This window comes from Dendropsophus ebraccatus, chromosome 8 (genome assembly GCF_027789765.1).
Source record: "Dendropsophus ebraccatus isolate aDenEbr1 chromosome 8, aDenEbr1.pat, whole genome shotgun sequence".
NCBI classification, from domain to species: domain Eukaryota; kingdom Metazoa; phylum Chordata; class Amphibia; order Anura; family Hylidae; genus Dendropsophus; species Dendropsophus ebraccatus.
In genome coordinates this window covers 70,264,026-70,289,142 of record NC_091461.1, presented here as the reverse complement: position 1 = coordinate 70,289,142, position 25,117 = coordinate 70,264,026, and the positions used below count along the sequence as shown (strand labels likewise).

At 42.8% G+C, this 25,117-nt stretch overlaps 1 protein-coding gene across 5 annotated transcripts in view; it reads right to left on the bottom strand.

Annotated features, from left to right (window-relative positions):
* Nucleotides 1-25,117, bottom strand: part of CCSER2 (coiled-coil serine rich protein 2) — a 152,170-nt gene that overhangs the window by 87,558 nt on the left and 39,495 nt on the right. For all 5 annotated transcript variants that reach the window (XM_069980636.1, XM_069980637.1, XM_069980638.1 and 2 more), the window contains 2 exons: nucleotides 21,670-23,041; nucleotides 17,642-17,844 (listed from right to left, as the gene is read on the bottom strand). In XM_069980636.1, the coding sequence (XP_069836737.1) occupies nucleotides 17,642-17,844; nucleotides 21,670-23,008 (1,542 nt within the window). In that variant the 5' untranslated portion in view covers nucleotides 23,009-23,041. The remainder of the gene's footprint in view (nucleotides 1-17,641; nucleotides 17,845-21,669; nucleotides 23,042-25,117) is intronic.

Here is a 25,117-nt window from a genome sequence, read left to right as displayed (position 1 = left end):
CATGAACTTTCCTCACATTTTTCATCCAACTCGTTTTTTGACTCCCTGCAATCCGGTTTCCGCTCCCACCACTCCACAGAAACTGCCCTCACCAAAGTGGCTAATGACCTGCTGACTGCCAAAACCTCGCGCCACTACTCTGTGCTCCTTCTCCTTGACCTATCTTCTGCCTTCGACACAGTTGACCATTTTCTCCTCTTACAAATCCTCTCATCCCTTGGTGTCACTAGCCTAGCTCTCTCCTGGATCTCCTCTTACCTCTCCAACCGCACTTTTAGTGTCTCCCACACCACCTCCTCTCCTCGTCCCCTTACTGTTGGTGTTCCCCAAGGCTCTGTACTCGGGCCTCTTCTCTTCTCCATCTACACCTCTGGCCTGGGACATATCATAGAATCCCATGGCTTCAGGTACCATCTTTATGCCGATGACACTCAAATCTACCTCTCTGGTCCGGATGTCACCTCTTTGCTATCCAGGATTCCAGAGTGTCTATCGGCCATATCCTCCTTCTTCTCCTCCCGCTTTCTAAAACTCAACATGGACAAAACAGAACTTATCATCTTTCCCCCATCTCGCTCCACCCCGCCTTCTAATCTGTCAATCACTATCAATGGCTGTACTCTGTCCCCTGTCCCCCAAGTCCGCTGCCTTGGCGTCACCTTTGACTCTACCCTGTCCTTTAAACGACATATTCAGGCCCTGACCACCTCCTGCCGCCTTCACCTCAAAAACATTTCCAGAATCCGCTCTTTCCTCACCCCTGACTCCACCAAACTGCTGGTCCATGCTCTCATTATCTCCCGCTTGGACTACTGTAACATCCTCCTCTCTGGCCTTCCAGCTAACTCCCTTGATCCTCTCCAGTCTATCCTTAACTCTGCTGCCCGACTAATCCACCTTTCCCCTCGCTTTGCCTCAGCCTCTCCCCTCTGCCAATCCCTTCACTGGCTCCCCATTGCCCAACGTATTGACTTTAAATTGTTGACCATGACATACAAGGCAATCCACAACCTGTCCCCTCCGTACATCTCTGACCTGATATACCGCTACCGTCCCTCACGCAACCTTCGATCCTCCAGTGACCTCCGTCTCCGCTCCCCCCTTGTTCGTACCTCGCACAACCGCCTCCAAGACTTTGCCCGAGCCTCCCCCATACTCTGGAACTCGCTACCCCGACACATCCGTCTCTCATCCACCATCAAGTCCTTCAAAAGTAACCTGAAAACCCATCTCTTCAAACAAGGCTACAACCTACAATAACTCTGCATCACACTTGAATGGCTGCACTTTACCTCCTGTTTCTCTCCCTATACCCCATAGATTGTGAGCCCTCGCGGGCAGGGTCCTCTTCCCCCATGTACCAGTCTGTCTTTTGCCTTCATGTAATGTTTTCTGATCTTGTATTGTTCCTGCCTGTTGCCTATCTATTGTATAGCGCTCTGGAACTAAGGGCGCTTTATAAATAAATAATAATAATAATAATAATAATAATAATAATTATGGGGATCTGCAGCTCCATTCTGTACCTACAAACTGCTGCTGTGTTATCAGGTTTATGCGCTTACTATACATTATACACCACATGCTGATTGCTATACTGTACAGTAACTTGTAATATCACATTCTGCTGTTTATAATTGTTTGTTTGATCTGTTCTACATGTTATTCAGAATATAAATTATTTTTGGTGAGTGGAACCAATTGTCTGCATATCAGTGATTTGCTTTGGTTTGAGAGTGGATTTGGATTACAAGCACGGTCCCGGAACGAATTATGCTCGTAATCCAAGGCACCACTGTACTTAGCATCAAGTTACAGAGCCACATGCAACCTTTTGACAAGGTTCACCTTCTTGTCAGGAAATTACAGAATAAATAAATCAGAACTAGTGAGAGAAACGCCACATGTAATAACTCCTGCATCCCCAGTCTTTAGCATCAAGTGGCCTGGAGAACTCAATATCACAGACCTTCCTGCAAAAAGTGTTGATGGAAGCACTGCAGAGTAAGGGCCCTATTACACAAAACGATTATCGGTCATTCCAGCTGATAACAGTTTGGTGTAATAGGTCATGTTAAAAGGCAACGATCAGTCGACACTATGACATGATGTTGGCTGATCGCTGTCTTAAAACATGGCCGATCAAAGTGACAATAATGACAGTCTGCTGGCATAATAGGAGCGACTGCTATCTTCTATGGGCCACTGGGAAGATCTAAGGATCGTCTGGGAAGCCCCTCCTGCGGCTCCCTCCGCTCGATGTCTGTGTATGTAATAGTAAAGAGCGAGCAAAGAACGAGGAGGAAGCAAGCGCTGACCTGATCAGGCTGGGTAATACAGCCCTAAGAAAATAGCTGAAGGAGACCTCTCCTGCACTTCAAAAGGGTGTTGTCACATTTCCGTACACAGTGAGTAACATTGAGAAAAGCTGTATAAAAAGGAAAGCCAAAAGTGACCTCAGTCCATTCATTTTAGAAACGTTGGGGGACTGAATTATAATAGTTTTAGCTTGTATCATAAACTTGTTCTATATTTTGGTGTCTGCTTTAGTTATCACCACAGACAACTCTATAACATGAAAACTGGAAAGCTACTCATTTGAATAGCTGCCATGGAATGATACATCTTTCCTGGACAATCACCATGGCACCCATTCAAATGAGTAGCTATCCAGTTCTCTAGTGAGAGATCCACTTCTTGCTTAGGTGTCCGTCATAGACAGAAGGTCTCAAGTGGGGAACCACTTCTCTATGGCATCAATGGGATTGCCCTGATTGGGAAAACTTTAGGAATTTTGTAATAAAAACCTAAAATAAACATAATAAAGCCACAGTACAAAGAAATTAGAACAGCTGTCACTAGATGACGTCTTTGTTCATGAATGGCAGCAAACAGCAAATATCTGAATATAATGGAATACACAAGTGACTCATAAGAGTAAATGAACAATGTGGACTGTAGATCTAGATCATCTTTTCTGTATAAAATAATGTTAAGCAGTAAGACGCCCAGATTTGTTCTGCACACAACCAGCATGTGTCAGACTCTATTGTTCCTTACTGGTGATTGGCAACTACACAAGATACGATAATTAAATTAACCAAAGCAGCATGAGTTATAGGTGCTGAACTGAAGGGAATACAATAGCGAGAAACAATGGAAGCGATTAGCAGGATGGAAGAGAACGCATGAATAAATCATGAAGAATATGACATCTCATAGAAGCCACAAACAAGGCAAGCTGCCTGATCTTTTTGGAAGATGTCAAAAAGTCAATGGAGCTGCTCGCCTCTCTAATTTGAAGTTACTCTTTGTACTAGCGCTTAGCACACAGCAAGGGCGGCATCCATAGCGAAGGCTTTATAGTGCCTGCATTCCAGTTCTGTATTTGCATATATACATATTGCATCACTGAACCCATTAATGTCGCTTCTAAAGCTCTGCGCTGTGCCATCTCCAATCCCTATAAATACCAATAGAACGCATTCACTGGAGAATCATTCAGGACTTGCTCCTTCTCCTACTGCGGGGATAAAACAAATCTGTTATACAAGATACAATAGAAATCCCTTTCATATAACCATTTCTTACTATTGCCCCTTTATACGTTCTTGGAGCAAATCTTCATGGCTGTCCATATCATATTTCAGTTACTGCATGCTGCAAATGAAACATACGTTGATGTAAATCATCAAAAAACAAAATCACACAAGACTACAGTTGGTCTACTGAACCCTATGACAGTTTTCCCAACCTGTGACTCTCCAGCTATTGCAGAACTACATTTCCCATCATGCCTTTGGGGGGAGGGGGGTCCAATAGCTGGAGAGACACAGGTTGGGGAATACTGCTGTATATGTCGGAAAACCTACTTCATGTAGCCTATACCGAGGACGCGTCACCAAACTAAATAAGCAACTAGCACGAATACCGCTTTTCTATGTAAAGAGAAAACCTCATTTCATTTTCATGTAAAGGGCAATAGAGTTCAAGATGCAAATGAACTTTATTATATGCCTCTATTTTTTTGTGTAGAAATCACAGAATAGTACAAAACCGCACAGTAAACACTGGGATGCTACTGCCACCTCCTGGCTTCACGCTTAAATGCTAAATTTACACGACTTTTAGCAAAACAATTTTAAGTTTCGCTACAGGGGATTTATGTGACGCATTGCTACAAGCAGGGACTTCCACTGATTCCCAAGATGCAGGGGCGGCATTAACCATTACTGAGCTGACTGAAAGTTTCTGTAGCTCAAAAACTTTTAACAAGTGGCTCTATGTATGCCTGACAAATCAAATCAAAAGGAGTTGTTTAGTTTTAAGCCTTTTTCCATACCCTATTCTGTTCACGGACCTTATAATTTTACCAAAGGGCACAGAGACCCTTCTACTCTGGAAGACCTGATCAGTCCTGCTGAATTGTACAGAAGACCTAAAGATTTATACAGATACTGTAATGTTTAAAGGGGATATTCAAGGGGATAGCATGAAAGGGGTTCAGGAGCATGCTGTAGGCATTGCTGGCGGGCAATACCACGTCCTCATACAATATCCAATAGCTGCCCAATGTCAACGTGAAATTGTTAACAGTGGTCGGGCTACTACTGACCACTGCCCGCAACATGCTCATATTGATGGAAGTATCAGCATGAAGGGGTAGACTGAGGAAGTGGAGCTTCAGAGAGCAAAACATATCATATAAAGAACAAACAAATACTGCACAAATCAGGTATCACTGTGGTCAGTCTGACCTGAGAAAACAAGATAACATGTGAGTTTGACTTTTAACCTTTAACTGACAGTATCCATTAACAGGGAAACTAAAAGGTTAGAAGACCTGCTGTTATGTTCCCATAAGCCTGAGGACCCTGAGAATAAAGGCAACTTTCTCACCTTCAACCGCAGTACCGTTTTTGATAAATCTTCATTTTATTCAATGTGCAAATTAGTTACTTTGATACACTGGGGGCAGGATAACTCCCTCAGTGCACCAGTCCACCCCACTGGCCTGCCTCTTCTCTTAATTATTCATCCAGCACCCTCTAGTGATGAGTGCCAGAATGACATCACTGCAGAGCACTGCCTCAATACCAACGAGGATATTGAATAAAGTGAAGATTAACATAACATAAAAGCAGGGGTGCAGCAACCCTTTTTTGAACAGACGTACCGTCCGGCATTAAGCACTGGAGGCTGGCCGGCCTCCAGTGTGATGAAACCCTCTTCCTCTGTGACGTGGCTCCATCACTGGAGCTGCGTCACAGAAGGGAAGGAAGATAGTCACACTGGGGGGCGGCGGGAAGAGACGGAAACCACACGGCAGTTAAAAAAAAAGAAGAAGAACTGCGGCAACGGCATCCCCGCACCGGTCTGTTCATGCAAGGAAAAAAAAAAAAATTACCTAGTGGTACATTTGCTTTAAGCTTTGAAACCCTCATACCCTGGAAAGGCAAAAGAAGATAATTCTAGAAAAGATGATAATTAATTTCCTTTAGCAGCAACATACTGTACCTGAGATGTTGGCCAAAAGAGTAGCCAGTGTATCGCATAAAACTTAAAAAAAAAAAAAAAGATATTGTGACATTTTCTCAGCAGCATTAACTATCCTAGCAGGTTTACCGCATCACAAAATGGAAATTCTTCCGCTATTAATGGGGAACAGAAAAATGGATTGCATTCCTGAAAACCCAATCTGATAATAGATTATTGCTTTGTATTAATAAAATATGTAATGCTGTGCACAGCATGTCTGCAAAGATTTGCTTTCCTTTATCATATAAATTCAGTGTAATAATCCAGCACAAGGGAAACCTTTGCAGATGTACTGTCAGCTGCTACTGCTAGACGGAAGATGAGTGATGCTGTCATAAGAGCCAGAAGAAGCTAATTATCATACACAGGTAAGGGGTGGGAGCTCCCCCCCCCCCCCCCTGTATCAATATACCTTCCCTATCCAGTATGTAAAAACATATTTCATACATAAACCAATTATGGATCGAGGTTGTAAAAGATCTGGAATATGACACAGATATAGGAATTAAAGGGTATTCCGGTATACAATAGTTTACTTCCTTTAAAAGTATGTGGTACATTCTAAAAATCCTTAATATATAGTTATTAAATATTTTCAGTAGTTTCCCACATAATTACTCACAACTGGCCCAAAATGTGATGTTCATAGTTTACCACCAATGGCTACGACCTAAAGTTTGAAGCAAATTTCTCTTTTTTTCTAAACCGCAGTCTGGTTGCCACGCACCATGCCGGTCTATTCCCAGGCACCAGCCCAGCGCACCCTCCCAAAGTGTGACGAAACCCTCTCCCATCTGTGATGCAGCTCCATTAGAAAAGATATTAAGAAAAAAAAAAAAATCACACAATTTAACTATTATTCCCACCATAAAGGGTGATTGATTTCTAATAATTTGTTTGTGCATGCCTAGTAAAAGCATTATACAGAGGAGGCATACACTACAATGATACAAAAAGCATTTCAAGTTTCAACTATGAAAGCCAAAAAGTGTAATAAAACAATGGCTTGGCAGGGCACTGGAAAATCTTATTCTGTAATATTTTAGCAGCTTTAAAATAAAGCAAACTAACAAAACAAGATCGACATTTCGTTCATCAGCTGGCCATGAAAGCCGAAAATTTACATGAGTAGGAACAGCTTTCTTCTACGCTGAAAGACCAAGAAGGGCCTGGAGGCAACACGGTCATCAGACATCGAACACTCAAGAAAAATCATTCAAACCATCCATAAATAGCAAGAAACTGTCCATATAAAGCTATGGGGGCATATCAGCACACACTTACCTCTGTGAAGCTGGCAGGCGTCTCCACTGGCCGCAGGATTAGATCAATCATCTGATCACTAAAATAAACTATCAGGGAAGTTATGTCATCTGGAATATCCCATTAGTCACTTAGGTGCATGGATGATGAAGATTTAGCCTATTATAAGAATTTCCTCCTGAAAAGGTCTCAGCACCATCTAATCTAGGCCATGGAAGTCATTGTCCTCGGTTGAAGGAAATCTTACAAATGGTGAGCAGTATTGTCTACAGAGAGATGGTCTGTGCATTAAGGGTCGCAAAGGACACGTGAGAGCCATATGCCAAACCCAGCTCATATTCACTTGTAATATAATACCCTAAACCCCTTGAGGCTCTATGAAGACAACGCAAATGACAGCCTAAAGTCCAGAGGACTTAACAGATACAGATTTACTAATCTAGCAGAATATGCCAATAATACTACCACGTGCTATTACATATATACATTCATAATAAAACATAGTAACCTAAAATGAATACAAATCTGAAACCACAAATACACGTACTTTTACCATACAAGGTTGGTGGGAAAGCTGTGCAGAAGAAATGCCCAACAGGACACTAGTCCTTTTGTCGTCATGTTCAGATATGAGAGGTCAGTTATGACATACCTTGCAAAATTACCCTTAATGATTTTAAAAAAAGAGCTAGAGAAGAAGGTATATATGTGGTAGATTTTCAGTGATGAACAGTTTGGTCACAAAAAAAGCACCACTGACATAATAAAATGTATAAAAGGTTGGAAGTACCCATTAAATAAGAGAATTAACACGGAATAACCATTTTACAGACCCTTTCACAAATGAAGCTCCCCAAATAAAAGTTAGTCAGGATCTCCAGAGTGCATAAAGGCAAGTTCTTGAAAGTTCTTGGCAAATTGGTTACAGGGTGAAGACATTAAAGTGTGAACATTGAGTGATCAGGCTGAATTTAAAGTCAGTCCTGGTCATCTTAAGGCTTTAATCGCATGTCAGTCTGTTTTCTGCGGCCGTTACTGAGGCAATGTCTAACTTCCGCAAAAAATGCAGATCCCATAGACTTTTATTGGTGTGTCTGCAGACATGTGAATAGGCACATCGAGAGAAATGGGAAATTTGTCCACAATTGCAGATCTGCAAAATTTGTCTGTAATTGTGGACATGTGAATGAGGCCTAACTGGGGCAGGGATATCAAAAACTGTTGACCTTGTTTAGATTTCTTTTGCAATGATGATGACAGTGGACACCCAACAAGAGGGGAACCTGTGGATGTAAACAAAGAAGCTGAGGTCTAATATATAACACTGTTTCATAGAACGGATAGGAAACCAGAATGTCATGGCTGTATAAAATAAACAGAAAAGACCCCAAGGACCAAAAATTAGATCACTAAGTGGAGGAAAGAACAATGGTCTGGTCGGATTTATCCAGATTTCTGTTCCACCAGGCTGATGAGTCACAGTCTGATGCAAGCAGCATGAATCAATATACCATTCTGGACTGTAGACATGTAACACATTGGTGTGGGGAATCTTGGTTCTATTGAGCATCTCTGGGATGAGGCAGAACAGGCTATAGTCAGGGTTTGTTCAGCACCTTCATCCTGTGTATGCATGTCAATATTCCTGCAGAATGATTTCAGCACCTAGTGGAATCTACGCCATGATGAACTGCTGCGGTTCTGAAAGCCAAAGGAGGTCCAACATGCTACAAAAGTGGCTATTCCATGTATATTCAGAGAACAAGCTCCCCCTTATTTCAGCCACATATCCAGCTAGCTCTGGGGGATCTTCAACCTCTCAAACCTATCAGTAACAATTTGCGTTTAATACCATATTGACTTGCAAAAAGGGAACAGCGGGGGTAGGGGAGAGGATAACTTTTCAGCAGACTGCTCCATATTACACCAGAATAACTCTCTCTTCATAGACAACTGTATTGAAAGACTCCTTTTAAAGTTATTACTTGTTCTTTTCTGAAAACACTAAATGTGCCCCCTTCATCCAGAAATCAAGTTATCCATAAAGAGTTAATAAATCTATGTGAATGGCTAATTACGACGATTCTGGTGCGTTAGTTCCCAGCACTGGCAGATTCTAATTACCGGTAATTATGAGAAAGTCAACAGGGCCAGTGCTTCATGGCGCAAAGCGAGGAGCTGGTGAAAGGATCATTAAATCCAACGTTTATGATATTAGGCTCTGACATGGCTAGCGGGGAGCGTCAGCCAAAAATTAGCAGCTTATGCTTCTCACAAAAGTCAAATGAACACTGCAAAAACATCAAATGAAAAATCAAGGGTATTGTCCTGTGCACACTATAAACTATGTCTATGCAGAACAAAATACAAAAAGCTATGGGTGCGGCTGAGGGCGGATGGGCAAGTAAAATTATAAAAAGTTTGTTTTGGCCTGAAGGACGGATGCTCTCTGGCCTCAAAAATCTCACTTATGTATTTAACAGAAAAATATATTTGGATACCACATGTACACAGAGCAGAAACAAAAGCTGCACATTCATGTGGTATCCTGTAATGTCTGACTGAAGTACGCTTAGAACTGTGAAACGCTGTCGTATATGTTGGTGTTATAGTAATATCATTATTATTGTTCACGTAGTTTTTTTTGCATTCATTGAAAATGTGCCTGAAAAGCTCATAGTAGTATATATGTTAAAATAAATCTGTCACCCCCTTAATAAATATACCTGTATAAGTTGTCTGCACCTTTATTCTTTAAAATAAATAAAAAAAGCTCCAATTATGGTGGTAATGGAGTCAAAGGCAGGACCCTCCAGAGAAATAAGACATCCCCCGAAAGTAAGACATAGGGGGAGATTTATCAAACTGGTGTAAAGTAGAATTGGCTCAGTTGCCTCTAGCAATCAATCAGATTCCACCTTTCATTTTTCAAAAAAATCTGTGAGGAATGAAAAGTAGAATATGATTCATTGCTAGGGGCAACTAAGACAATTCTACTGTACACCAGTTTGATAAATCTAATAGTGCCAGTTTTCGAGGGGAAAAAAATATAAGGTAATGTCTTATTTTTGGGGAAACGCAGTATTAAATTAAGTATACTCACAACAGCTCCTAGTGTACCTCATAGAGCTAAAATCAGACTTCCCTCCTCCAGGTTGTGCTGCCCTGCTCTGTGGTGATTCTGTTAATAAGATGGTCCACATGGAGGAGCATGTGACCATGCCCTGTGCCCAGTGTCCTCTATAGGCATATACAGGCTCAGTGATGGACACTGGTGGATGGGGCATGGTCACATGCTTCTCCATGTCAGCCACCTTATAGACAGACTCCCCAGAGAGCAGGACAGCACAGCCTGGAGGAGGGGTGTCTGATTTTAGCTCTGTGGGGTACACAGGGAGCTGCTGTCAGTAAGTGCAGTGAGTACAGTTACTTATACTGCACACTGAAAATTTTAACTATAAAGTGGCCAACACCTTTAAGGCTTTCATGGAAATGCGATAATCATTTTTATACTGTGTGGTACGTGGACTATCATGTTGAACTTTTAATAAGGACAGTCTATGGCGCATACATTAAGTAGTGCTGGAAGTTTTTTCTTTGATTCAGTTTTACCTTGGTGTTACTCACTGCTGTTCATGATACCACAGCAGCATGTAAAGCTGAGCCAGTGAGTGTATGGTGATGCATTCTAACATGGACTACCCTTATTTATCACAAAGTCAGCCATGGTATCCATCTATTATACTACTACAGGATGGAAAATAGCCTTCCTCCAAATAGGAGAAAACAAGCTCTGTAATACCATGCAACCTCCTTACCGATGACCTGTGGCTTCAGAAACCTTGCTTAGGCCCTGTTCTCATCTGCATCTTTACAAATCCCTCACACATGGGCTGGGCCCCATTAAATTCACACCTGATGTGTGAATTTAATGGGGCCCTGCAGATTTACACTGCAGTACCCAGCATTTAACCAGAAAAAGAGGTGCTCTTGTACTATTCTGTCCAGCCCTTTTTCTATCAAATTATTTTTATTCATTTATAAACATTTTATATAACTTGCTAAAATAAAAGACTAAGGACAACAACCCCAGCCCAACAAAAATTACAAAGCATGCAATATACAACTATATGCAAGTTCCCTTACCGTGCTTCAGAAATATTATCTATAACGGAACTGTCCAGCATTTTTACAGGAACTTCCAATGAAGATGTGAACAGAGCATTTGGCTGTGTTCAGACAATCTGTAGCAAAAACATACAGCCTTGGATTTCCATTGCCAATGTTCACTTTCTATGCAGTTTTTACCGCATCTATGTAATGGGACTTGTCCACACTAGCTGATGCAGTTTTAGAATTGAGTCCAATCACAAAGATCCTTTTTTCCTATACAAATTATGTGCTGCGTAAATTGCAGGATGAAATGTCAATGATCCATTAAACAGTACCAACTACACATAGGAAGGCAAAGAAAGTTTCCTTGCTTTTAGAAGATAGTTTGCAATTTGTCCATGGAAAAGACTCCGTACTATCTGACTCCACACAGGGAGAATTAGTGCCTCGTGAGACTTTACTGTAGGATTAATCTGAGTTTTCTATTATATATGCAACTTCCTGAAAACTGCTTCATAAAGCTGCGTCTCACGCTGAAAGAGACAGATAAGACTAAAGTTTCCTGAAGACGGGTAATGACTGCGCCTGTAAGAACTTTGTTTCTGCCTCGGTAAGCAGTATTGTGACTCCCCCATGGCACGCAGACACCCAATTAAATAGGATCCAAGTCATGCATTATTGATAGAGCCCATCTTACAAAGACTGTCAGCGCAGTACACAAGTAAGAAACGACGCCAAAGTACAGAAAGACAATTCCAGCGCCGTAAAACCCAGCCTGGTACAGAATGATTTCTCTGATGAATACAAGTTACAGGTTAAAGCAAATATTAACACATAACACTGATGCTGTGCTGTCAGGGGAGAGTCTTTATTTATGTATTTCTTTTTTTAGTGTTAAAAACCTCATCAATCTCTTTAATTACACATATTATATATTACTAAAGGAAAGCTCTATTAAGCCCCCAACCACAAGTCTTATGTCACTAATAAAATGTCACTTGCTTCTTTAGATAGTTATTTTCTTCCATAAAATCATGGTGTATAGTGCAAAAATGAAAAAAAAGCAGCAGCGACATGACAATAGCTCTTCCTACAGGCCGCCACTAGGTGTCACTAACAAACCAATAGAGAAGAAAGGACGGTGCTGCAGAAATAAAACTGCTAAATGGAAAGATTTGGTGCATACAAGGTAACTATAAATCTGATGATTTGCTATTCATTCTCGGTGTCATGGCGGTGTAAAGGATTTGTTATAAAATCTCTTGGAGACTGGGTCAACATTATGTTAAAAATGCCAGAATCGTAACAATCTGTCTCTTGGTGAAGAATTTGAAGGGTTCTCTCTGCGTGCTGAAGTCTGACCTTACCAGAGGTTACTACAAAGCCTGCAGGGATACAGTGAGCCACATCTAACAGGCAATGCTTTATAAAGCAGATACTGGGACAGCTTGCAGCTAATACAACTCCAAATCACTGTCAGGAGGGTTTAGTGGGTTGTGCTATTATCTATAAAGGATTTAAGGTCCAGCTAAAAAGGGAATGTACCATCAGGCCTGGGCTGAAGCACTTGAGGCGGGCCGACCCACCCCCAGTGGGAGGACACGTCCACCCCTCTATGATTCGGCTCCATTGATTCTAATGGAGCTGTGTCATAGAGGGGTTTCCTCCCACTGGGGGTGGGTCGGCCCGCCTCAAGTGCTTTAGCCCAGGCCTGATGGTACATTCCCTTTAAAGGCAGGGTCCAAAACACACCTTGCACATACTAATACATACACAAAATTACCATCAGCCCATAGTAGAGACAGCCAAAAAAGGGATCCCACTAAGAACACTAAAAGTAACTAATCTTTAGCGGGGGGCAGGATATGCTGTCAAAAAAAATCCTACCGCCATCCTCCCAATGCAGTTACACGCCGGATAGGGATGTCCTGAAGCAGCGCAGTTGATTGACAGCGTATCCTGCCACCCGTTAAAGGTTATAGTTACCCTTTAGCCATATCACTTTCAGGTCATTCCATCTTTAATTCGCATGGGATTTGCTGAGGCTTTCATGAGGTTTTTCCAAGTTTCTTCAATGTGAAACAAAGAGAAAAATGTGAATGAACTGACATTAACGGATGGCATATGGCTTTACATGGAGAGTATGGAGAAGTGATGAGGATGAGATGTACCTCTGGTTGTCTTATTAGTCCCGCACTACAGAAACAGTCAATTTAAGCATTCAGCATTGTTATGGTTAACACCGCCAAATAGCCTGCTTATAAATGGTTTACAGGGAAATTAAAAAAGCTAAAAAATTTAATTAAAGATAGCAAAAGCAATCATAAGGATCTATGCATTACAGGGATTGAGGTCAGTGAGAATGGTATAAGGCTTTTATTCTGTAGCTGAGCTGTAAGGAGAATGAACACCTGCCATCAGGGTCCTTAGCAGCTCATGACTGGGGGTCTCACTTTCTAACATGGGATCAGATTATATTTGTAGCAAACAAGGATTGTTTAAAGTACAAGGATTGTTTAAAGTACACAACACACACATTTGTCATCCATAGCGCCTGTTGTGTGGACACTTGTGTAAGCAGCACAGCCACTGACTGATAGTCTGGAGATCTTTTAACAGTTGCTTAGGTAACTGATTTACAGCTGTTTTCTGAATGACATGTCCGGTCTGTTATCTTGATAAATTGTAGGGTTTGGGATTAAGATCTTTAGGGACAGTACCTGGCTGATACAATGTGCTGGCCCTCTGATTTTTATTTTCTTACAGATTTAAGCCCATATTACACGGGGTGACTGCTGACATCGCTCTTTTGCTCCTTGTTCCCCCGCTCGCTGCTGCCACTATTATGCGCACCGGCAGCGAGCAGGTGTGAGCCGCAGGGCCGACTGCCTGGGTGATCGCTAGATCGTCCGGGAAGCCCATCGAGGATAGCGGCGGTCTGCTTCTATTTCACAGAGCTATACGAGTTCAATGATCAGCCAACATCTGCAATGACTGCAATGATCAGCCAACATTGTTCATGTCAGCTGATCGTTGCTTTCTATTACACGGGACAATTATCGGCCGCGTACAGGTTTGGCTTTTTATTTATTTTTCTGTAAACTAGTGCAAACTTTTATACTGCTTAGGAGCTCGCGACAACTATTTATCATGGTGGCATCTGTCATAGGTAAACATGGGAGGAATAAGTCAGGATTCCCACAACATGGACCATTTCCATTGACAAACTGTGTGAGTCGCAGCGTGAAAAAAAAGCCTACTTTGTAATGAGCTTGAAATAACCAATTCCCTTTATTTGTTGCTATTGCTTCCATAGATTACTATAAGCAGTGGAAGCACAGTGAAATACATTGGCAAACAGCTCCACTTGTAGGCTACATTCACATTTAGCAGTAGTATGCCACATGGTTATGTGGTTTTCACAGGTGAAATGTGTTACCAAATGTATTTTAGATGAAAATAAAACACATAATTCATGGTAAAACATGTGCGGTTTTTCTGCGTGCCATGCTACGTTTATATGTAACCCACCATTACAGTTTACACAACACAAAAAGCTGCCTAATACTTTAATACTGTTCACTGAATAGGATTTACACAAATCCCAAAACTCAGAAACTGTTCTGCCCTAGTAACATGTCAAAAGTGTTGATGAGTGAAGGCCTGAGCTGAACGCTTCACTCCCCAGCTGTCTGTCTTCTTTCTCTGCTGGAGACCGTTTCCACTGTAGGTCTTCGGTAAACGTCTACATCGAGACAGAGTTGCAGCAAGCCCAATCGTGAAGAGCTCAACAGAGTGCTTCTTCTGGTTCTATCTAATGATCAGTCCGAACACCCAGACCCCAAACTTTTGCCATGTCTGCACGATGCACCGAAATAGCGATACTACTATCGATATTTCGGGCAAAAAAACGGTTCAATACCAGGATTTCCTGGTATCGAAACTTTGTTAATTAGCATTATAGCGCAGTTTAACAAAGTATAGAGCAGAGAACACGGCCGGCGGCTATCTGAGCGCCGGCCGTGTTCTCTGTGTGCCGCCCCCTGCTCCCACCTGTCACTTCCTCCGCGCTCTCTCTCCCTCCGTTCCCGGCGGCGCCAATTTCAAATAGCCGGCACATAGCAATTGCTAGTGCCGGCTGTGTAACTGTGTAGATGCCGCTGTCACACTGACAGCGGCATTAACCCCTCCTGAGCCGCTCCATATGCTGCAGGGGTCAGCTACTGTGTGTAGCAGACCTCCGCTGCCGGTGTCTCTCTGATAATAGGGTCCGGCTCAGCCAGACTCTGTTATCAGAGAGATGATTTATGTGGCATGTGGAGCTGCACGGAGGAGAGCGGGACGTCCGGGAGTGGAGGACAGAGAAGGCTGGAGGTGAGGAAGCTGAAGACGGAGAGCGGGGGTTGGGGAGAGGAGGACGGAGGAGAAGGCTGGAGGTGAGGAGGCTGAAGAGGGAGAGCGGGCGGTCCGGGAGAGAGGAGGACGGAGGAGAAGGGAGAGGAGGTGAGGAGGCTAAAGAGGGAGAGCGGGTGTCGGGGAGAGGAGGACGGAGGAGATGCGGCCACTCCATCTGGCTGCACTGTGAGGTGGGGGCCAGGGCCCTCAGATAACTCCCGGGCAGACATCAGTGGGGGATGACCAGGAGGTGCTCTGATGGGGGAGGGGGGCTGTAACCTGCAGATTACCCTGCCGCCCAGATCCTGGTCACCAAGCCCTGGAAGCACGAAATGTGCAACTACAACCCTCATCATCCCAATAGCTGAACTGTGTGTGTTACATGACTACAGCCCTCATCATCCCAATAGCTGAAGTTTGTGTTACATGACTACAGCCCCCACCATCCTCCTGGTAGCTGAAGTGTGTTTTACATGACTACAGCCCCCACCATCCCCTTGATAGCTGGTGTGTGTTACATGACTACAGCCCCCACCATCCCCTTGATAGCTGGTGTGTGTTACATGACTACAGCCCCCCACCATCCTCCTGGTAGCTGAAGTGTGTTACATGACTACAGCCCCCACCATTCTCCTGGTAGCTGAAGTGTGTGTTACATGACTACAGCCCCCACCATCCCTTTGATAGCTGAAGTGTGTGTTACATGACTACAGCCCCCACCATCCTCCTGGTAGCTGAAGTGTGTTTTACATGACTACAGCCCCCACCATCCCCTTGATAGCTGGTGTGTTACATGACTACAGCCCCTACCATCCTCCTGGTAGCTGAAGTGTGTTTTACATGACTACAGCCCCCACCATCCTCCTGGTAGCTGAAGTGTGTTACATGACTACAGCCCCCACCATCCTCCTGGTAGCTGAAGTGTGTTTTACATGACTACAGCCCCCACCATCCTCCTGGTAGCTGAAGTGTGTAACATGACTACAGCCCCCACCATCCTCCTGGTAGCTGAACTGTGTGTGTTACATGACTACAGCCCCCACCATCCCCTTGATAGCTGGTGTGTGTTACATGACTACAACTCCCATCATCCCCAGCTAGCTAGTGTTTCAATTTCTATTCTTGTGAGGTTTTTTTATGTAATTTATTCAGTATCGAATTGATATCGAGCATTGAAAAAAAAAAGTTGGTATTGGTATCGAACTCAAAATTCTGGTATCGTGACAACACTAGTCTCTAACACATGGCAAATGTATTTCTTTAGGGTAGCTTCACACATACCAGATACGCAGCGGATTTCACGCTGCGAGTTTGCAGCAAAATCCGCTGCGGATCCTGGTAGTGTGAAGTGAATGGGTCAAATACCCGCAGCGTAATATTCATTCTGCTGCCAGTATGTGACCTTGCCCCTTTAACCCCCGGACCCCGACGTTCGCAGCCCCCGGCCCGGAGCTTACATTACCTGCTCAGCGCTGTAGCTGTTTGTGAGGCTCCCGGCTGCCCTCGCTCCCCATCAGCCAATCAGTGCTGTCGTGTACACACAGCAGTGGCGCGGAGCAGGTAATGTATGCTCCGGGTCGGGGGCCGGGGGCTAAAGGGGCCGGGTCACATATTGGCAGCGGAATGAAAATTCCGCTGCGGGTATGTGACCCATTCCCTTCACACAACCAGGATCTGCACGTGTGGATCCGGTACGTGTGAAGCTAAAGTCACAGGGACACTTTAAAGTGATTGAAATCTACGTTATTTAAAAGCAGCAAAGAATAGAGGGGGGGGGGGGGGGTAGGGAGCCTTAGGGTGCACATTGTTCCATAATATGAATTCATCTCTTAAAGTAAAAGCTGTTTACATACACAGAGCTCATAATGAAAGTCTATGAGTCCTGCCTTATCCACACTCTTGTATCAAGTGAGCTCTCAAACACTATGAGCGAGTGGTGGAAGCAAGATTCACAGGCTCTCTGGGTGCTAGCAGCATATAAACAGCTTTGAATATGATAGAATATTGTATATTGCCATATATGTTGCCTAGGGCAGAATCAAAGACATGACAAATCCACAAATGCAGCTTTGGATGCTAATGGAGTATAAAACTGGGAAAAACCTGACAGCTCACTGGTAACCAGTCCAAAGAACAGGATGGACAGAACTCTCTGGTGCACTTGGCATAAGCGTCCTGCAGAAATAAGTCTGTCTGAGAAAGGGAGCTCCACAACCCAGAAGAGCCACCAGAAAAAGAGATATTAAACCTTCAATGATTGTGTAAACTGTAAAAGAAAGGTCAAAACAAAGTAATGTATTAATGGAAAACATAAAAATCTGTCAGAACGTACCAGACTGTTCATTTCTGAAGAATCATAGCTTCTGCACGGATGGACGTTCCCAATAGGCTCCATGCCTTCTTCATCCCACATGTACGTCCCGTCAGAGCTGTCAGATGGAGAAAGTTCAAGAGACGATGGATCTCTGTATTCCATGTCTGGAGAAATCCTGGTCTCTCTATAAGGACTGCTGCTTGTTTCTGCTTCATTTTGCACTAAACAGGTTTATAAAAAGAGAATCAAAATTATTGCAACAAATAAGTATTAGCACGAGAGTGAGCCTCTTCGTGTCCAGAGTTTACTCTTCTCGTTGCCTTCTAAAACACATAACTACTTGCTTTCTCTAAATAGGGAGCCATATGAGGTCTTATTTTTTGTGGGACTAATTTTACTTTGCCATGACTTCTTTCATTTCACAATAAAATGTACAAGAAATCAGAAAAAAAATACATTTGTTGGATGAAATTGAAAAAACAAAAACAAAAAGCAATTTAGCAAATTTTGTTCTTACACCAAGCAAGTTACAGTAAAAGTGATCGGTTCTCTGTATTCTGTCGACCAGTGCAATTACAGTGATAGCCAATTTATATAGTTTGTTTTAGTACTTAACAAAAAATTAAAACCTTTTCTTTAAAATTAACATGATGAAAACTCCTCTGTTCTAACCCCTAAATTTTTTATTTTTCCATCTATAGGACTGTATTAGGGCTTATTTTTTGTGCCATGATTTATAGTTTTTAACTGTACCATTTTGGTTTTGATTTGATATTCTAAACTTATTATGATTTTATTATTTTTATGAACTTTTTTCTGATGCATGATGCCACCAAAATCAGCAATTTTCATGTTTTGAATTATTTCCCAGTTTACCATGTGGGATTAAGAATAGCGGATTTTAATAGTTTAGACAATTCTAGATGCAGCAATAACAAATGTTTATTTTGGTCTACAATTTTTTATTTGAAAAATGGGAAGAGGGGGCTTTTACATATGTTTTTTTTTGCAATCTTACTAATACTGATGATGCCGTGATCTAAGCAATGCTATAGCATTGCAGAGATCAGTGAGATTGATGCTGTGCTAATAAGAGTCTGGCTTAGCCAGTCTCTATAAGCAGTGACTCTTTGGCAACATTGGAAGGCAAGTATGGCACCCATAGGTACCCACAATCACATTGCAGATTGGACACCTGACAGGCTTGGCATTTGTCATTCAATGCTATGATAGCATTACATGGCATTGAAAGGGTTAAAGGGGCAACTATCCAACCTGCTGACAACCCCCTATTGCACAGAAGAACTAGAGGAGGAAGGTGCAGTTAGTTGTGCTCCCTCTGGTCCAGTGCAACTGTTAGGAGCACTAGCAGGACCATTAGGAGCACTTCCCGCCCCCATAGCGCTGATCCAGCCTGCTCCCAGGCAGACGGTGGATCTGCGCTATGGGCAGTGCTCCTATCAGTGTCACTGGACCGCGGGGAACAGAACTAAATGCACCGGAAAGGCAATGAGGGGGAAGGTAAGACATACCGTCCTCCTTTGCGTCTTCTGTGCAACAGGGGGCTATCAGTAGGTGATATTCAAGAATGCCACTGTAAGGGCCATATTACACGGGAAGATTATTGAACAAAAAAAATCTATATATTGTTCGACCTTAAAGGATAATCGTTTTGTGTAAATGCAGGTAATGATCAAACGACTAACGAGAAATCGTTTATGTGTCGCTGATCATTAAGTTTTGTACTGACACTAAAATCATTGTTAATCATTCAGTGTAATTCCACATCATTCGCCAGGGGTAAGGAAACTCGGCTCTCCAGCGGTTGCAAACTGCAACTCCCATCATGCCTGGACAGCCAAAGCTAAAGCTACAGCTATCCAGGCATGATGAGAGTAGTAATTACACACCAGCTGGAGGGCCAAGGTTCCCTACCCTTAGAGTAAATGATCGTAGTAATGATCATAACTGGTGAACGATCGTTTGCGATCATTTAAAAATGCTTTGTCTGAAAGGACCCTAAGACAATAAGGCCCATAGGTTCTAATGGTATCAGATATTTTATGGAACTGACATAACGTGGCTTCCATTATGTCCTAAGATCACAATGGAAATCTTAGCACAGCCTAAAACTTGATTTTGCATGCAGACATAAGTTTTGACTGGGTGGAGTCCTAGTGTTGGCCCCTCACTGATCTCTGAACTCTGCGTTGTCACACACTTATAATGCAGATAATGACAATTTACCCCCCTCCCCCAAGTGTGAACTTACCAGTGTATTTACGAGAACAGACAGACAGATAGGGTACAACACTAGCTGATCAAGTGATGCTCTGCTAAAGCATCATGGTACTGATAGCAATGCACAGAGGGAAAAAAAGAAAAACTGACCATAAGGAGACAGAAGACTGGACTACAGGGAAGGAAAAACTAAATACATAAAGAATGAACTGCATGAACTTCCCTGGCCAACCAGAGTACTGTTTGGGCCCCACTAGTAAAAACATATTCCTACACAGAACATAATATAACTGTGCAGCACCATATTACCTGCAGGAGCGTCTAGCAAATCCCACCATGCAACACAGGTAATAACCCTAGCAGATGACTCTAACCTACTGACAGCTGCCTATTGTGCATGGGGTGCTGAGAATGAGGGCAAGTCTCTTATCTTTATCCTTATTGCTGTTTCCATGCAGTTTGTGCTTTAATCTGGCGTTTATCCCCAGATCACGGATCCGGCCTGACCCAGGTCGGCTCTCTCCACTGACAACCATTAGAAAGGACGGCCCCTTCCTCAGTGACAGGCGACGGATTAAAGTACAGACTGCATGGAAACGGCGCCGAGGATGAAGGTAAGACACATAACTTTATCCTCAGCACCCACTGCCCAATAAGGACCTATCAGCAGGTAAGATTAGTCTAACTTGTTGATTGGGTGGGTTAAAGGGAAACTATCAGCAGGTTAGACGAACCTAACCTGCTGATAGCTCCCCATTGCGCACTGGGCAATGAGGATAAAGGTCTGTCTCTTATCTTTATCCTAATCGTCATTTCTGTGCAGTCTGTACTTTATTCCAGTGTCTGGTATGGCCGTTTGGAGCACTGGGAACAGGGCTACTGCTGGCTCTTCTAATCAGTCAGTGGAGCGAGTTTCCTGGGGGCAGGCCAGAACAGCGCTCCAGGAATGGAAGCCCCACCGCCAGTGCTCCAAACGTCTCTGTGACATGTCAATGACATGTCACAGAGACATCATTAAAAGCAGTATGTCACAGGTAGTCATTAAAAGCAATATTAAAAATTGAAACATGTAATAGATACTTTGGCCTGGAACGTTAATTATCTGTAGGTGCCCTAAAATAATACTTCAGCATGTAGGTTAATTCACATTAGGTTCTGGAGCTTATTTCACAGTGTACTTATCTCCTATTACATAATGTCTCATAAACCATTCATAACCTTTGATTGTTTTGGAATTCTGCTGTTTGCTTCTAGCCATACTGTTGGCTAAAAGACACAAATGGCAACACCCATAAGGGAGCAACTTGGTATATACACTGGGCTTTGGGAATTAACTCAATACAAGTGGTAAAGGACTAGGAAAATATTTCTGAAATATGCAGCAGTGCCACGTCTGTTGCGGGTTGTGTCTCATACTGCATTTTTTCTACCACTTGTTCATTTGTTTCCTGAATACAAAATACAACAGCTTTCTTTATAGTCTTCGTTAGAAATTTTCTAGGATTTAGCTGCTACACAGAGAAAGAGTCACGGTCAATATGAATATGTTTTAACATTATCAGGCGTGTCAAAAGTTAGTGATCACAGCGGGTCTCACTGCTCAGACCAGCAGGGACCAGGAGCTATAACCAGAGAGATAGCAGCAGTGGCCAAGCCAAACTCCCTGGCCGCTCACTAATTCTGACAGTTTGGCCTCATTATGGTCTATGAGGCTGAACTGTTGGAAATACTATATGTAGAATATTTAGAGTGAAACCCAATGATTTTGATTTGAACAAAAATGAGAACAAAATCAGGAAGTTTACCTGAAATAGTCACACCTATCCATTCATCTAAATGATCAGCATCACTTTGCTTCTTATCTTGTAGTTCAGGCAATAATTGTTCTGGTGGTTTTTCTGGCTCTTTCTTCTCCGGTTCTATATCCGTAACAGTCTTATTGCCATCTTCCAGATCTACGAAGTCATCACTAAAGTCTTCACTAAAGTCATTCTTGTCAGATGATGACAAGGAAGAGATCGAGAGCTCATCGACATCTTCACTGTAATAACTATCTTTGCAGTTGTGTTTATCCAGGTTTTCGCAGGAGGACAACAAGTCAACCTCCAAATCCTCCTCCATGTCTTTACTTGATCTTTCTGTTTCCTGACAAGTTCCATTTAACAATGGTTCTATCTTGTCCGTAACTGGGACAGCAAAGGGACCTTTACTATCGTTACATATGTTCTCCCTGGTCAAATGTATTCTATTTGTTTTCTGTAGAGATGGACGGCTCATTCTGTAAGCCAACGGAACAGATACAGCAGGACCACCTGAGAAGCCAGGTTTCTTTAGAGCTAGAGAAGACCCTGCAGAATATGTCCTTGTAAAACTAGACTTTAATTGTGGGTCATTACCATTGGATAGGCCATATTGCTTTACAGTCCTTGTTAGAGTGTTTTGTCTCACAGCTGTTTGCATGGGTATATGTTGTGACTGGTAAGGCCTTGTTGGATCTACTTCTCTATTAAATGAATGAGATCTGGTCAAGTGTGTATTTGGAAGCAAGGAATTCTGAACAGAATGGGAAAAACTCTGTGATCTTCTAACACTGGAAAAAGGTTTACTCTCAGTTGACAGTGCTCTACTCGGAAAGTTTCTACTTGTGGCAGAATTAGCTCTTGGTCGATGTAAACCTGTCGGGGGTTTGCTTGTGTAAAATCCATTAACCTGAGTTTTACAGCCATTGAGCCCAGAGTAGGTAGACCGTCCAAACTGTGTACTTTTTGAAAATTTATTTGAATTTGACAGTAAGTTTTCATTCAGGTCCTCTTTCTGTGACAACAACATGTTGCTTTGCTTCCCAGATTTTAGGGGGTCCTTTTCCACTGCTATCTGGTAATGAGAAAACTTTTTTTCCGTAACAGTGTTAGAAAGGTCTCTAGAAATGTGGCCATTGGGTTGACATTTTAGCTTCCTCCAGTCCACTGAAAAACCTGATGTCCGATCATGGTCACTGTGCTTCTCCCCACCAAGGTTTGATTTATTTAAAGTAGTGTATGTGCCATTGGATGTCCGCTGAATTAAGCTTACTGAGGACTTGGGTCCACCAAATTTAGGCAACTTGGAACCTAAAGAGGCTCGAATCTGTAATTTTTCTTCCATGAGAGGGCAGGTGCCTTCAGATTTTTAATGGATCTAAAGGGAAAATAGAATAAAGATGTTATACAACAATGAAGGAACTTACATAAGAAGTCTGAATAAACAACAAGAACAAAATGGCAGACATCTAAGTGAATAGGAAATCATCCAATAACTATGCAGCTAGGTACATATGTCTTAGAATGATGGAGCAAATATGGAAGCACCTAATATCCTCACCTGCTTCTTAAATCATATATATATGGAACTAGATGTTAGTTAATAAGGTTATAGCTGAGAGACCTGAAGAAGCCTGCAGAGCTTTAGACATCTCACCACTAGGCACCGCACTGAGAACCATAGATCACTTACTAAACCAGTGAACACTTAAGGCCCTATTAAACAGGTTCACGGTGAGGAGCAAGCGAGTGCCAACCTGTCAGATCACGGCTCGCTTGCTCCTCGTTGCTCAATCACTGCCAGCACTATTACACACGCCAACAGAGAGCGGGTAAGAGCTGGGGGTGAGCACAGGAGATAGCGGCAGTCTGCTGCCGCAGACCGTTGTTACCTTCACAAATTTTTCAATATGGTGAAAAACAAGGATAAGTCAACATCGTGCATGTCGGCTGATCATTGCCTTTTAACAGTAGCTATTACACCAAGCGATTATCAGCCGTAAAGGCCAATAATCGCTTGGTGTAATAGGGCCTTGAGAATGACACACCACAAAGAGGAAACCCGGCATATTCTTGTTTAAAAAAAAAAAAAAAAAAAGCGCACACACTTCATCAAGCCACTGTCATTCTAACTGTTCCTCCTGAGCACTACTTCCTAGTCCCCACCCTGACACAAGGAAATGGGGGGACCAGCCAATCACTGGTGGATCACCGCTGAAGCCTGTGACTGAGCATCAATTTCAAAAAGAGAGCAAGAAGTAGAAATTAGCTCGGTTTCTTTTGCGAAATGGATGCTCAGTCATAGGCTTCAGCGGTGATCCACCAGTGATTGGCTGGTCCCCCATTTCCTTGTGTCAGGGTGTAGAGAAAGGGACCAAGAAGTTGAAATCAGCACGAACATGAGCACCATCAGAGAGGAGCCGATAGAACCAGCAAGGAGAGCTCTTCTCTGCTTTGTCTAGAGTCTAGGATGAAATACAGGAATTGTGTGCGTGTGTGTGTGTGTCTGTCATCCATAGTAGTGTACTGTAAATTATAAACCCAGCATAGGGTAGACTGTTCACCTCTAGTGCAACTACACCAACATAATGTCATGGCATAAAAGTAGTAGATGCTGTGATGTCACAGGACAGCGGAATGCAATTAAGGATGGTTTTGCAGAGTGCTCAGGTGTTCTCCGCAAAATGCAGAGGCTCCCATAAACTTCTATTGGAGTGTCTGCACCACAATTGCGGAACACATTACAAACTGCCCTATTTATTTAGCATCACAGATTGTGGATCTGCAAAATTTATGGGATGAATGAATAGCACCATAGAAATTAATGGGTTGCAAAGGATTCAGTATTTGCTGATCAGCAAATAATAAATTATACCAACATGTGAATGAGACCTCACTCGGTTTAAAAGCTCAGTAACTTTTTTCTTTACAGATTTTAAATTCCATACCTAAGTGTTTACAAGAGATCAGGACTCATAGGGCATTGGACATATATTCCAGAAGCACCTGGCACATGACATCAGCGTACAAGCTTACCAAAAAAAGATCCAGGATACAGGGCAGTAATCAACACATTGTAGCACAACAGCAGCTCATGTATCCCAGCTACACTGACCTTGAAGACCGTAAATCAATATCACATACAAGAGAAGAGTCATATTTAATGAGTGACACATGAGCGCCCTGGTAGTCACAAAGCAGAGGGGTGGTGGGGCTCCTAAAGGAGGCTGTGCCATATACGTGACTCACAAATGCTCAGTCATGAGACACGTACACTTCATACAGATGTATTCATGGTTCCAGGCTCCTGAACATCTGTGTCCAGCTGCATCTCCTAACAAGGTCTGGGTTGCCAAAGTCCTTAGCATCTGTGAGTTCCCCGTACAAGCAGGGCTGTGGAGTCGGTAAGCCGCAGCTCTAACTCCAACTCAGACTCCTGAATTTAATCAGGACT